The sequence below is a fragment of the Vombatus ursinus genome, unplaced genomic scaffold, assembly GCF_900497805.2.
Source record: "Vombatus ursinus unplaced genomic scaffold, bare-nosed wombat genome assembly UNPS02014770.1, whole genome shotgun sequence".
Taxonomy (NCBI): domain Eukaryota; kingdom Metazoa; phylum Chordata; class Mammalia; order Diprotodontia; family Vombatidae; genus Vombatus; species Vombatus ursinus.
The window spans coordinates 32,229,944-32,241,812 of NW_020954548.1; the positions used below are offsets into that span (position 1 = coordinate 32,229,944).

Genomic DNA, 11,869 nt, shown 5'->3' on the forward strand with positions numbered 1-11,869 from the left:
TCAGCAGTCATCCTGACATTTTTCTTGACACTGGACTCAGATGATGCTGGAGGAAGGAGTGAGGCTGGTGACTTTACACAGCACTGCCTCACTTAAATCTAATTCACCTGCAAGTCAAGACATCACCCTCCTGATGTCGTCGGTCCTCTTCTAGAATGAAGGACGACCAACAAAAAAATATTAAGCACCACCCAGGTGCTTCCCTGGCTACAACCCTGGGGATTGATTCCTTTATATAACCTGGGGCTGGCCTTTTGAGCATGCCCAGTTAGGGTAACACAGAGCCCGCCACCCTGGTTTACATTTGCCTGCTCAAATACATGTCGTGGTTCATCCGAGGCCTCCCATGATGAGATCCCAACAAACCTTTTAAGGCTCATGTCCCATTACTTCCTTGCACTGAACCTACGCTCTGGCCACACTGGACTCCTTACTGTTTTCTGGATACCTTTTCCCCTCAATATCTTCTCCTCACATCTTTTCCAGTTGAAATCTCATTTCATATATTCAAATGTTCCTCTATGAAGCCTTCCCTGATCCCTCCCCAGCAGTCCAGCCTTCATACCACTGTCACAGAACTAACCTTGCTTTTGCATTGATTTGATTATGTCATTCCTTCGCTCAAAAAAAATCTTTTTTTTTTTTTGCTTAGGCAATGGGGTTAAATGACTTGCCCAGGGTCACACAGCTAGTGTCAAGTGTCTCAGGCTAGATTTGAACTCAGGTCCTCCCAACCCCAAGGCCAGAGCTCAATCCACTGCACCACCTAGCTGCTCCTAAAAGAAAAATCTTTACTGGCTTCATTGCCTATGGATTAAATTTCAGACTCCTTTTATTGTCAAAGCCATCTGCAATTTGGCATCACCCAATTCCAGTCTTATTGTGTATTAGTCCCTTCCACTCTAACCCAACTAGACCATTCTCTGTGCTGTCTTCCCACTTCTTCGCTCTTGTTCATGATGTTCTGATGCTTGGAATGCCTGTCTTCACCCCACTTTTCGCCTCATTTAAAGCCCATCTCTACGCTACATGAAGTCAGAAGCGTAAAAGTTACTAACGCTGTTAATCAAAGAAAACTTCTGGGAAGAGGACAGGCCAGTCCTTGAGAAATAAGCATTTATCAAGAGCCTACTAGGTGGCAGATGCAGCCGATGCAGGGCTAAGCCCTGGGGCAGACAAAAGATAGCCCCTGTTCTCAAGGAGCTTGCAATATAATTGGGGGGAGGGGCAGGGAGAGAACAACATGAAAACATGGTGTACAAACAAAATATATACAGGTTAAGTTGGAGAAAACCAACAAAAGTAAAAGACTAGCATGAAGGGGGATCTAGAAAGGCTTCCTGCAGAAGGTGGGATTTTTATCTGGGATCTGAAAGAAGCCAGGAACTCCATCTTACAAGGGCTGTTCCCCAAACCTGGAATTCTCCTTCTCCTCATCCAGGATTCCCAGTCCAGGGAATGACTCCAAAGTCCTGACTGGGAACAAAATAAGATTTTACAGTATAGGTGTTACCAGAGGTAGCTTCAGGGGCCTAGAAGAGTGTTGGAACTAGAGTCAGCATGACTTGGGTTCTTCAGACACCGTGACTTTGGGTAAGTAAGTCATCTCTGGCTTGTCTCCTCATCTGTAAAATGGGACTAATGATAGCTATAGCATCTACTTCACAGGCTTATAGTGAGGCTTATGAAATAAAGCATTACCTTACTTGAGTTTGCCTTGCAAACCGTTTGCAAAGTTGGAATCTCCTAAATTGGAATCCCCTCAATTTACTTTGCAAAACCACTATATAAGTGAGCTCTTATAAAGCACTTACATCCACAGTTACAATATCAGGCAGAATAAGGAAAGCAAGCTAATAAGCATTTATATAGCACCTATTATCTGCCAGGCTCTTTACAAATATTATCTCATTTCAATTTCACAATAACCCTCAGTGGTAGGTGCTATTATTACAGCAGACCTGACTTGCCCAAGGTCACACAAGTGTCTGAGGCTGGATTTGAACCCTGACTGCGGCCCTCCCGCACCATTTAGCTGGCTCTAATATAATAAGACTATGATAAATAAGTTCCATGAGGGAGGGAGAAGTAAATGGTAATGTATAATAGGGTGTGTAAAGGACCTCACAACAACCCAGTGAGGCAGGTAGTTTAGAAGTGAAGAAAACAAGGCACAGAGAGGTAAGGTGACCTGCCCTGACTCACACAGCCAGGAAGTCACAGAGGTAGAATTCGAACCCAGATCTAAATCCAATGCCCTTTTCACTATTCCACAGCTACTCTGGGGAGCTGGATCTCTATGCGCTGGAATGGCCCGGGGGCTGCACTTTAAGGAGTGGGGACTTTAAGCCTGGAAAGACGGGAGATTTCTGCTAGCTAGGGATCCTGCGGAAGCCTCGCTTCCTCTAGGAAGTCTGCCTGGATTTGGCAAAGGAGCAGCAGCCGCAGCCGCCGCCGCCGCCACCATCATCAGCATCACCACCACCACCACCACGAGGGTGGCCAGAACCACCCCCTGCTGCTCTGCTCGCTGGGTCGGACAGGACCATCCGGAGCGGATCCCAGAGCGGACCCGGAAACACCCGAGTGTATCCGGAAACACCCGAGCGGACCCGGAAGGAGCGACGGGCTGCAGCCTGGGAGTACGAAACCAGGGTTTGAGCTCTGGCAATGGCGGCGGCAGCGGCAAATGCAACTGCAACTGCGGACGAGGACGGGCAGCCGCAGCCACCGGCTGGTACGGGAGGGAGCAAGCGAGCGCCTGTGCCCTAAGAGGCCGGGAGGCAGGCGACTAAAGGGAGAGGGCGGGAAGAGAGACCCAGGAAAGGGGATAGATTGGGAAGGGAGAAGGGGGCGGAGCTTCCCCGCAGGAGGGGGGGCGAGAGAAGGGAGGGACCCAGAGGTGGACGTTCGGAAAGGGGCGGGGCATTGAGAAAGGGCACGTGGGTGGAGGTCAGGCAAGGAGGTGGGGCGGAAGGGGGAAAGGGCGGGGCTTGTCTTGTGGGGAGGGAGTGCGTGGGGTTTGTGTTTGGGGGCGGAACTTTGGGAAAGTGGGACTTGAGAAGGCTTTGGGAAAAAGAATATGGGGGAGCGGGGAGGTTGTGCGGGGGGGGAAGGGCGGAGCTTGTGGGAGTGGGTGAGGCTTTGGGGAAAGGGGCCTAGTTGGGAAGTGGGTGGGGCTTGTGGAGAGTGGGTGGGGCTTTGAGTGAGGAGCTGAGCTTTTGTGGGGAAAGTAGGGACTCCTGGGGAAGGGTGGGGCTAGAAAAGGAGCTTTGCTGGGGAGAAGGTGGGGCTTATGGAGAGTGGCTGGGACTTCAGGTGAGGGGTGGAGCTTTGTGACTTGGAGCCTAGTTGGGAGTAGGTGGGGCTTTGAGTGATAGGCGGAGCTTTTGGGGAAAAGTGGGGCTCCTTTAGAAAAAAGGAGCATTTCTAGGGAGAAGATGGGGCATCTGATAAAGTTGAGGCTTTGGGAAAAGAAGCATAGCTAGGGGGACTTATAGGGATGATGTAGGAAAGAAGCTGCTTGTGGAAAATGGGAGGAGCAGTGGGGGGGGGCGTCAGGCATTTGGAGAGAGAGTTAGGGTCTGCTAGGGAAGTTAGAGTCTTCCATTGTCAGAATGGGGCTTAAACGTAGGTGGGAGGCTTGGGGCTTGGGCCGAGGGGATTCTCAGTGAAGTGACTTTTGCAGAACCAACCCCAACAATGAGGGGTGATAGTTGGGAGGCAGAGGCTGGAGAGCTGGGAAGGCTGAAAGCCCAGCTCGGGGCAGCCCTGGCAGAGATGGAGAACATGAAGGCGGTGGCGGAGGTGAGTGAGAGCACCAAAGCCGAGGCTGTGGCTGAGGTCCAGAGGCAGTGCCGGGAGGAGGTGGCATCCCTGCAGACCATCCTCAAAGGTGAGGCTCTTCGCTCCTCTTCCTTGTGACACCCACCCAGACCTCCACTGGAATATTCCCAGCTTCCCCCAGAGCCTCTGTCTTCCTCAAACCTCATTTTTTTTTTCTCTTGCCTGACCCTGTTCTCCCTCCTCTTTTATATAACTCCTTCCTTAGTATATGTTCAAAGTAGATGGTTTCTCTTGGGCTGTGGATATAAAAGCAAGTGCCTTTATGGTGGATTTATAGAAGTGCACTTACTGATATGTATATAACCAAAGGTATATAGCTAAATGACTTCATAAATATTCTCATTAGATTCTCACAGCAGCCCTTTGAAGTATTACCTGTGACTTAACTGAAATAAATCAGTCTTTATCACAACTTTTATCACTTTACCAACTGAAATGCAACCAATTTGTAACTTAGAGTCTTACTTAGAGTTGCCTGAGCCTCAGAGAATTTATGGGTCACACAGCTTAAGAAGTGTCCAAAGCTGATTCCAAAGCCAGATCTCCTCCAAGTCCAAGTTGAGTACTCTTTGCCCTCTCTCTTATGTAAAGTTGCCTTTGACCTCCAGAGCTCAGATGAACCTGAAAGAGCAAGGCAGAGGTCCTGCCTTGTTTCAGATCAGATCTGGGCCTTGCAGCTAGAGGCTTGATGACCATGTCCACACTGCTGGCTTCAAGCTGTTAGTAAACCAAAGTAAACTTTGGTAAACTCTCAAGGCCTGTAAAATTGGAAGCTGTTGTTATTCTAGTCTGCCCAGGAGACTCTACCCAAACCAAAGCCTTCATCTTACTTTTTACATGCCTGCCCCCTGTTCTGCATTTGCCAGAACCTCTTTCCTTTTCATGTCTTCAGCCCTTGTTGCTGGTCTAATCATTCCTTAGAGGGGATGTAAGAGAGCTGGACTTGGAGATAGGAAAAACCCTGGTTTAAATCCTACTTCCGGCACAAATCTCACCTCAACCTCAGTTTCCTCATTTGTTAAAATGTAGCTAATAATACTTGTATTAAAAGTCTCACACAGGATTGTTATGAGATTCAAATAAGATGTATGTAAATAACAGTCATTTCTGTTTTGGCCAGAAACCCTGAGGGTCTTCACCTCCCAAATCTATTTTTTTTTAAAGAGGCCATTCTTTACCTCATTTCTTATTAAACCTTAATCACTGAAATGAGTGCTGCCCCTGTCAAACTGAGACCTGTTAAAGACCTTAGGTTGTAAAGGCCAAGGTCCCCCGCACCATCCTGGGCCATCTCCAGTCATCCTGATCCATATCTGGCCACTGGACCCAGATGGCTATGGAGGAGAAAGGCTGGTGACTTTGCACAGCTCTCCTTCACTTAAATCCAATTTGCTTGCATGTCATGGCATCACTTCCCTGATATCATGATCCTGTTCTCGAACTAAGGACCAAACAGCAGCAGCAGCATGTAAAGTGCCTTGCAAATTCAAAAGCAACATATGTCTGTCAGCTGTGATTATTATTGTTATTATTTGGAGATTTCTGCCTCCATTTTGGCAGTCATTTCAGTCACTAGCTCTCTTATTCAGCTGTAATCCAACCCCCTGTGCAACTTTAGGCAAATAGGTGCCTTCCTTTGTGCCTTTTTTCCCTTCAGGGTTTCTTCCCTTTTAACCACTGGAAATTCCTTTTCACTCTTACCGACAGTTACCTTTGTCCCAGGGCTCCCTTTCTGGCACTCCCTCCTTTCGCCTCTGGTACCACCTTATCCAGAGATACTCTTTTCTCACCCTACCCTCTATCTGTTTACTTTCTCCCTCCAAGTCCTGTTTTCCCCAATGCATTCTATTTTCCTTGGGACCTCCCTAACCTTCCGTACTCCCAGGCCTGTTCAGCCATTACAGATGAAGAGAGTTGTTTCCCCTTAGAGATTCTGAGTTTGGCTGGCCTCGTTCCTCCACCCCCTTTCATGGGATTCCCAACCCACAGAGCTAGAAGGGACCTTAAGGGCCATCTCTCTAGTCCAGGCCCATCATTTTATTTATTTATTTATTTTAAAATTTTTTTAGGGGAAAGAGCCACATGGGAATAATTTTTTTTGTCTTGTTTTTAGGCAATTGGGTTTAAGTGACCCAGGGTCACTCAGCTAGTAAGTATCAAGTGTTTAGTCTGAGGCCGTATTTGAAAGCTGCCTTTTTTTTTTTAATTTTTTTTTGGGGGGGGGAGCTAGGTCATGGGGTTAAGTGACTTGCCCAGGGTCACACAGCTAGTAAGTGTTATGTGTCTCAGTCTGCATTTGAACTCAGATCCTCCTGAATCCAGGGCCGGTATTCTATCCACTGCGCCACCTAGCTGCCCCAGGCCCATTATTTTAAAAGTGAAGGAGCTGAAGAGAAGTGGCTTGCCCCGGGTCACACTGGTAGTAAGGAGAAGAGATGAAATCTGGCCCCAGGTTTCCTGGGTTCTTTCCCCCACTCTACACACGATTTTCCTTCCTTTCTTTAAGACTCCATTAGTAGCTATGAGGCTCGAATCTCTTCTCTGGAGCAAGAGCGGAAACAGCAGTTGCTAGACCAGGAAGCGAGAGAGAGGGAGCTGAGCCGGCTGAAGCAGCTTCTTTCTCGTTCTCACCCTCTGGACTCCTTGGAGAAGCAAATGGAAAAGGTTGGGCCTGGGGACTCCAGGAAGCCTTGGTATCCTGAGGGGAAGCATAAGAGTCCAGCTTGTGGAGCTTTGGGGGAAGAGAGAGAAGCTTGAAGGGGAAGCAGGGCCTGAGGGGAAGCCCCAGCAGAGGTCAGTCTATTTGTTACCTGTGCAGTAGAGGGGAAGTCAAGCAGATACCCTGTGAAGCCCAGGGGGAAAGTCATTACTAGCCAGCAGTGTCCGGGAAGGCTTCCCAGAGGCAGTGACGTTGGAGTTGGGCTTTAACGGATTTGTAGGAATTCAGGAATGGGTTGGGCATGGTAATGAGAGAGAGTTGCCAAGTTCAGGGGTACACAGTAGGCAGACGATAGTGAAAAGAGGGCTGGATTTTGAGGTCAGACCTGGATTCACATCTAATTTTGGATCCCTAATAGCTTTGTGACCATATCAGTCTTTCAGAGCCTCAGTTCTCCCACCTGTAACATGGGGATAATATTTTAACTTCCTCCTCACAGAGTCATTGTGAGGAATGTACTTTGCAGGCATTAAAGTGCTCTCTAAATATAATTGTTCACAAAGGGAAATAAGACAGATGAGGAAGGGGTCAGATTGTGGAGGGCTTTGTGCAGGGCCCAGGTGTTTGAACTTTAGGTGGGAAGCACTGGGAGCCACTGGAGATTTCCAAGCAGGTGGTAATCAGGGGCAGGTGGAGGAGGAGGGAGTTGGGTGGGGTTTGGTCACTCGTTGGTGATGAGCTATCCTGTCCTCCCCTGTCTCCAGGCTCATGAGGATTCAGAGAAACTTCGGGAGATAGTGCTACCCATGGAGCAAGAGATTGCAGAACTGAAGGGGAAGCTCCTAAGGGCGGAGGAGCTGATCCAGGAAATCCAGGGAGGCCAGGTGAAGGGAGGAAGGAGGGTAGGGGACTCGGGGGAAGGCAGGCAGAGAGGAAGCCTCACACCCAAACTTCTCCTCTTCCCTTCCCCATCTCTTCAGGCTCATCCCCATCCCCAGCACTCTTCACATGGCTCCACGGAGCTGCTCCCTCTGCCCCGGCACCCTTCACCTCCCCTAGAACCACCAGAAGATCTGAATGTGGATGGGGGTGCTGCCGCCGAAGTCTTTGCCCGGAACTGCGATGACAGTGCCTCGATCTCTTCCTTCTCCTTGGGAGGTGCTGGCAACAGCGCCTCCCTGCCCAGAGGACGCCGGGGCATGAGCCCTGAGCAGGAGGAGACTGCCTCCCTTGTCTCTACAGGGACCCTGGTTCCCGAAGGCATCTACCTCCCTCCCCCAGGCTATCAGCTTGTATCAGACCACCAGTGGGAGCAGCTGCAGCTTGAGGTGAGGCGAAGTGGGTGATGACAAGAGCGTGGAGACAGGGAGGGCTGTACTGGGAACCCGGAGACCTGCACTAGGCAACTGACGTCCCTTCTCAGGGCATAAATTTCCTCTGTCAAGCGAGGCACTGAATCAAGTGATCTCTAAGACTTCTGCCATCTGGAATGTTATAAGATTTTTCAAGTGCCTTCTGAGTGTGCAGGCCTCCCTTCATCTTCTGTGTGACGGGAATTTCTGTGTCAGGGGCGGCAGCAGCAAGAGTCTTTGCAGCAGCTTCAGAGGCAGCTGGAGGGCGCTGGTCAAGAGCGGGACGAGCTCCAGGAGGCCCTGAAGCGGAGCAGTGAAGACTGCGCCAAGCAGGTAGGGAGCGAGCGGAGGCCACAGGCTCTTGCTGCCCTGGGGATGGTGGCCTCTTTGATGTTGTCTCTCCTTGCCTAGGTTCAGGTGCTGCTGGCTCAGGTGCAGAACTCGGAGCAGCTTCTACAGACCTTGCAGGGGACTGTGAGCCAGGCTCAAGTGAGGGCCCAGCAACAAATGGTGAGGAGGCCTTGGGCTCGGGGCAGGAATTCAGGGAAAAGGGAGGAACAGTCTGCAGAGGGGCTGGTGCCTTTCGTGGTAGGTCCCCGAGCTTGGGCCCAGGAGGTAGCATCGAGTGGGTTAAGTCACCAGTGTGGGGTGAGTTAGGAGAGAAGCCAATGGTGGGACATTGGGTGGGGCAGGTCTTCAGGAACTGAAACTGGTCAGTATCGGGGAGTATTCCTGAGAAAAGTTCCTGAGTATCAGGGTGGGTTTGGACCTCAGGCTGCTGCTCCGACCATAGGAGTGGGGGGAGCCGAGCCCCATCATCCCCTTCTAATGCCATCTCTCACCTGGCCCCAGGCAGAGCTGGCTGCCTCTCACAAGCGTGTTTGCTATGAAATAAAGCGACTAAATGAGGAGAACCAAGGACTTCGGTGCCGGCAACCCTTGTCTTCAGACCCCCAGGCTGAGGAGCAAGAGCCGGGAGAAGAGGAGCTGCCGCTGCCCACGTCTGCCCTGGTAGGGATGGAAGGGGGCTTGGGAAGCGAGGGGAGCCACTGTTCTCTGGTTCAATCCCCAAGGTCATAGGGAGGACGTGTTCAGTGACCTCTCGCCTTGGAGAATCTGCCCTGGCTGTAAGACACTAATGTGGAGAAATTTGGGAGAGGCAAATGTGACCTCAGGCAAATCAGTCACTTCCCCTTCTGGGTCTCAGTTTCCTCCTTGATAAATGAGAATAGAGTGGCTGATCTCTCAGGTTCCTTCAGCACTCCTGTTTTCTGAGGTGTCCACTTAACCGGATATTTTAGTACGTGCGAGCAGCTAGTGACATGTCATAACCTTTAACACTGTCCCTCTGCACCAACCTCTGGCATCTTTCTTTTCCAGGAGCTGCAGCAGTTGGTCCGGAGCACCCGGCAAGCAGCCCGGGAATGTCAGCGTGCCCGGGAGCACGAAGCCGAGCGGCTGAGGATCGAGATTGTGACCCTGAGGGAGGCGTTGGAAGAGGAGACGGCCTCGAGGGCCGGTCTGGAGAGGGAGTTGAGGGTTCAGCGGGAGGAAACAGGTGAGGGGGCGATCCGGTGTGTCCTGGGGAGGTGCCAGACACGCACAAGGGGTGGGGAGAGAAATGCCAAGGCTTGACACCGTTTTCTTCTCCTTTTTCTCCCATCCCACTGTTGCCATGACAACACAGAGGTTTTGGAGGGTGAGTATAAGGAGGTGGAGGCTAGGCTAGAAGGGGGATGGAAGGAGGGAGAAGGAGGTGATGGGGGAGGTAATGGATCTGCTTTGACCCCTGACCTCCCAGCCTCCCTGTGTAGCCTGAGGACAGAGATGGAGCGGATCCAGCAGGAGCAGAGCAAGGTGAGGGCTTCAGCCGGACGGGAATGTGGGAGGGAGAGGCTTTTAGGGGCAAGTTAAAGGTCTCGTCTTTCTCCCCCACCCCCAGCAGGCAGAGCAGCAGCTTCAGGCACCCCCGAGGCAGCCACCCACCCTGGCTGCCGGCTGGACTGAGGAGAAGGTCTGAGCAGCCTGGCAGGTCATGTCCATGTGGAGAGGGAGGCCCGTGTCCTGGCTTTCGTACCCCGCTCACACTCTTCTCTCTGCCTACTGTGGCCGTAGTGTGGGAACAGGGAGGTGGTAATGCTGTTCCCTCTGCCACAGACCTGGCCCGCGCCTCCTTTGCTCTTCTTCCTCCCCTCTCCTGGTGGTGCTGCAGGGGTGGAGGGTAGATGACCTGACATCTAGGGCTACACGTTTCCCTTTGCTCCTACCCCTACCAGGCTCAGCTCACAAACCTCCTCTCAGAACAAAGGGCAAAGGTGTCACGGCTTCAGGCTGAGCTGGAGACCAGTGAACAAGTACAAAGGGATTTTGTTAGGCTGTCCCAGGCCCTGCAGGTATGAACGGGAGCCCCTGGGTGAGGGTGTGATTTGGGGAGGAGTGCCCTGACCAGGCGTCAACACTGATCATGACTTCATGCAGGAGGCAACCCCTCCCCCCAGCTGCTGCCAAGAGAGAAAAAGGCTTACATCTGTACGATGACAGAATACTGGATGTCCGAGCTGGGGTGGCCCTTTAAGCTCTAGTCCCTTTCCCTCCTGCTGAGATGGCCCAAACAAACATGAAGTGGTTTACTCGGATTCACATAACATTGCCATTTTGTGATTGCACCATCCCCAGACTTCCCTCGATGGCCACTATAACCCGGCTTGTCCCCCAAGGACCAGGGATAGATTTATCATTGGAGGTGGAAGGGAGAGCTGAACACTTCTCTGCTTCACATAGAACCCCCTCCCCCACAGGTGCGCCTGGAGAGGATCCGCCAGGCAGAGACACTGGACCAGGTGCGAAAAATTGTGGACGAGACCCCCCTCAGAGATGTGAAAGACATAAAGGACACCTGAACACAGCCGGAGGCCAGGCATCAAAACTTGCCATCTCCCCTCCCCCTCACACACATCTCTGGGGAAAGAACCTGCCTTCTTAGACTCCAGCAAAATCAAGGATTTCTGGGGTTTGGGGATAATGAAACATAGCCTTCTACCCCCTCAGGAAAGCTCGGTCCCCTCCTGTGGGCCAGCAGCGGAGGGGCTCTGTCCCATCTAGTTCCACCAACCCCCATAGCCGGTAATGGGCCTTTCTGCTCTCAGGGATGACAAGCAAGAGAGGGTCGTGACCCCTCCTCCCCCAGCCAAAGCCGCAGGAGCATGTTCTTGAAGCTCTTCCTACTAGGGCCCCCAGCCCACACTGCCCTTCAGCCAAGACTGACACTAATTCAGCTTGTGAACCCCTTGGTCCCATGGACTGCTCCCCCCTATCTTTGTTGTAGCAGCCCTTCCCTCCTCCCAGTCCCCTCTGCAGTGCCCTGGGGGTAATGGTGAAACCTCAGCACATGTGCAGGATGCATCCTGGCCATAGCTGCTTTCATGTGTGTGTTACAGTAACGTGCTGTCACACAGGTCATACGTGACTTAACCAGACTTGCTTTTGTTCTCATACATGGAAGTCTAGGCCAGAGTTTACTCTCCTTTAATGTCAATAAATTAGCAGCTTAGAGGGTCGCCTTGTCCCTACAGCCCCTGCAGCAGGGCCAGTGGGTGGGTAAAAAGAGGGAGGGAGCCTGAGGTGGGAAGAGATCAGGGAAATAGGGTTGAAGTGGTGTTTTATAAACAGAAAAATGAAAGGGGGACTGGGAGGGAACAGAGGGGAGAATGGGGAAGGGATGGCTTTGGAGAAGGGATCCTGGGTGGCTGTGCCACATCACCCGCTGAAGATGTATTTCTCTACCAGGGTGGGGAGAAGGTGGCTGTGAAGGGTATTGGGGACCAGGGGGCTGGTTACTTCCTTCTTTCATCTTCTGGATCTAGAAAGAGAATGGAAAGGCATGAGTGAAGGGACAGGGATAAAGAGAGTTGGGGGAGAAAAGACTATCCACTACCCTAGTGTGAGTTTTATCCACCTCTGCAACCCCTGGGACCCTCTCTTAGAGGGACAGCACTCACCTCCAGGTGTGACC

At 51.6% G+C, this 11,869-nt stretch overlaps 2 protein-coding genes across 3 annotated transcripts in view; one reads left to right on the forward strand and one right to left on the reverse strand.

Moving 5' to 3' along the window:
• The first annotated feature begins 2,598 nt into the window (after nucleotides 1–2,598).
• RABEP2 (rabaptin, RAB GTPase binding effector protein 2) lies at nucleotides 2,599–11,409 on the forward strand. 2 transcript variants are annotated; one of them, XM_027862825.1, is made up of 14 exons: nucleotides 2,599–2,737; nucleotides 3,689–3,895; nucleotides 6,353–6,510; nucleotides 7,270–7,389; nucleotides 7,486–7,833; nucleotides 8,074–8,190; nucleotides 8,269–8,367; nucleotides 8,710–8,868; nucleotides 9,238–9,415; nucleotides 9,545–9,556; nucleotides 9,659–9,714; nucleotides 9,803–9,871; nucleotides 10,134–10,250; nucleotides 10,656–11,409. In XM_027862825.1, exons 1-14 carry the CDS (start codon nucleotides 2,671–2,673, stop codon nucleotides 10,755–10,757), a joined length of 1,809 nt encoding a protein of 602 aa, XP_027718626.1. In that variant the 5' UTR covers nucleotides 2,599–2,670; the 3' UTR covers nucleotides 10,758–11,409. The 2 variants fall into 2 exon arrangements, with proteins under 2 accessions (XP_027718626.1, XP_027718625.1); XM_027862824.1 differs by having other exon boundaries at nucleotides 2,600–2,737; nucleotides 9,800–9,871.
• ATP2A1 (ATPase sarcoplasmic/endoplasmic reticulum Ca2+ transporting 1) overlaps nucleotides 11,367–11,869 on the reverse strand; it is a 16,973-nt gene continuing 16,470 nt past the window's right edge. Inside the window, exon 22 of the mRNA XM_027862821.1 lies at nucleotides 11,367–11,716. Coding sequence (XP_027718622.1) covers nucleotides 11,691–11,716 — 26 coding nt within the window. The 3' untranslated portion in view covers nucleotides 11,367–11,690. The remainder of the gene's footprint in view (nucleotides 11,717–11,869) is intronic.

Coding starts and splice junctions, on each gene's coding strand:
- RABEP2 (XM_027862824.1), top strand. CDS start 2,671: ATGGCGGCGGCAGCGGCAAATGCAACTGCAACTGCGGACGAGGACGGG. Junction 2,738..3,688: donor GCAGCCGCAGCCACCGGCTG/GTACGGGAGGGA, acceptor TGACTTTTGCAG/AACCAACCCCAACAATGAGG. Junction 3,896..6,352: donor CCTGCAGACCATCCTCAAAG/GTGAGGCTCTTC, acceptor CCTTTCTTTAAG/ACTCCATTAGTAGCTATGAG.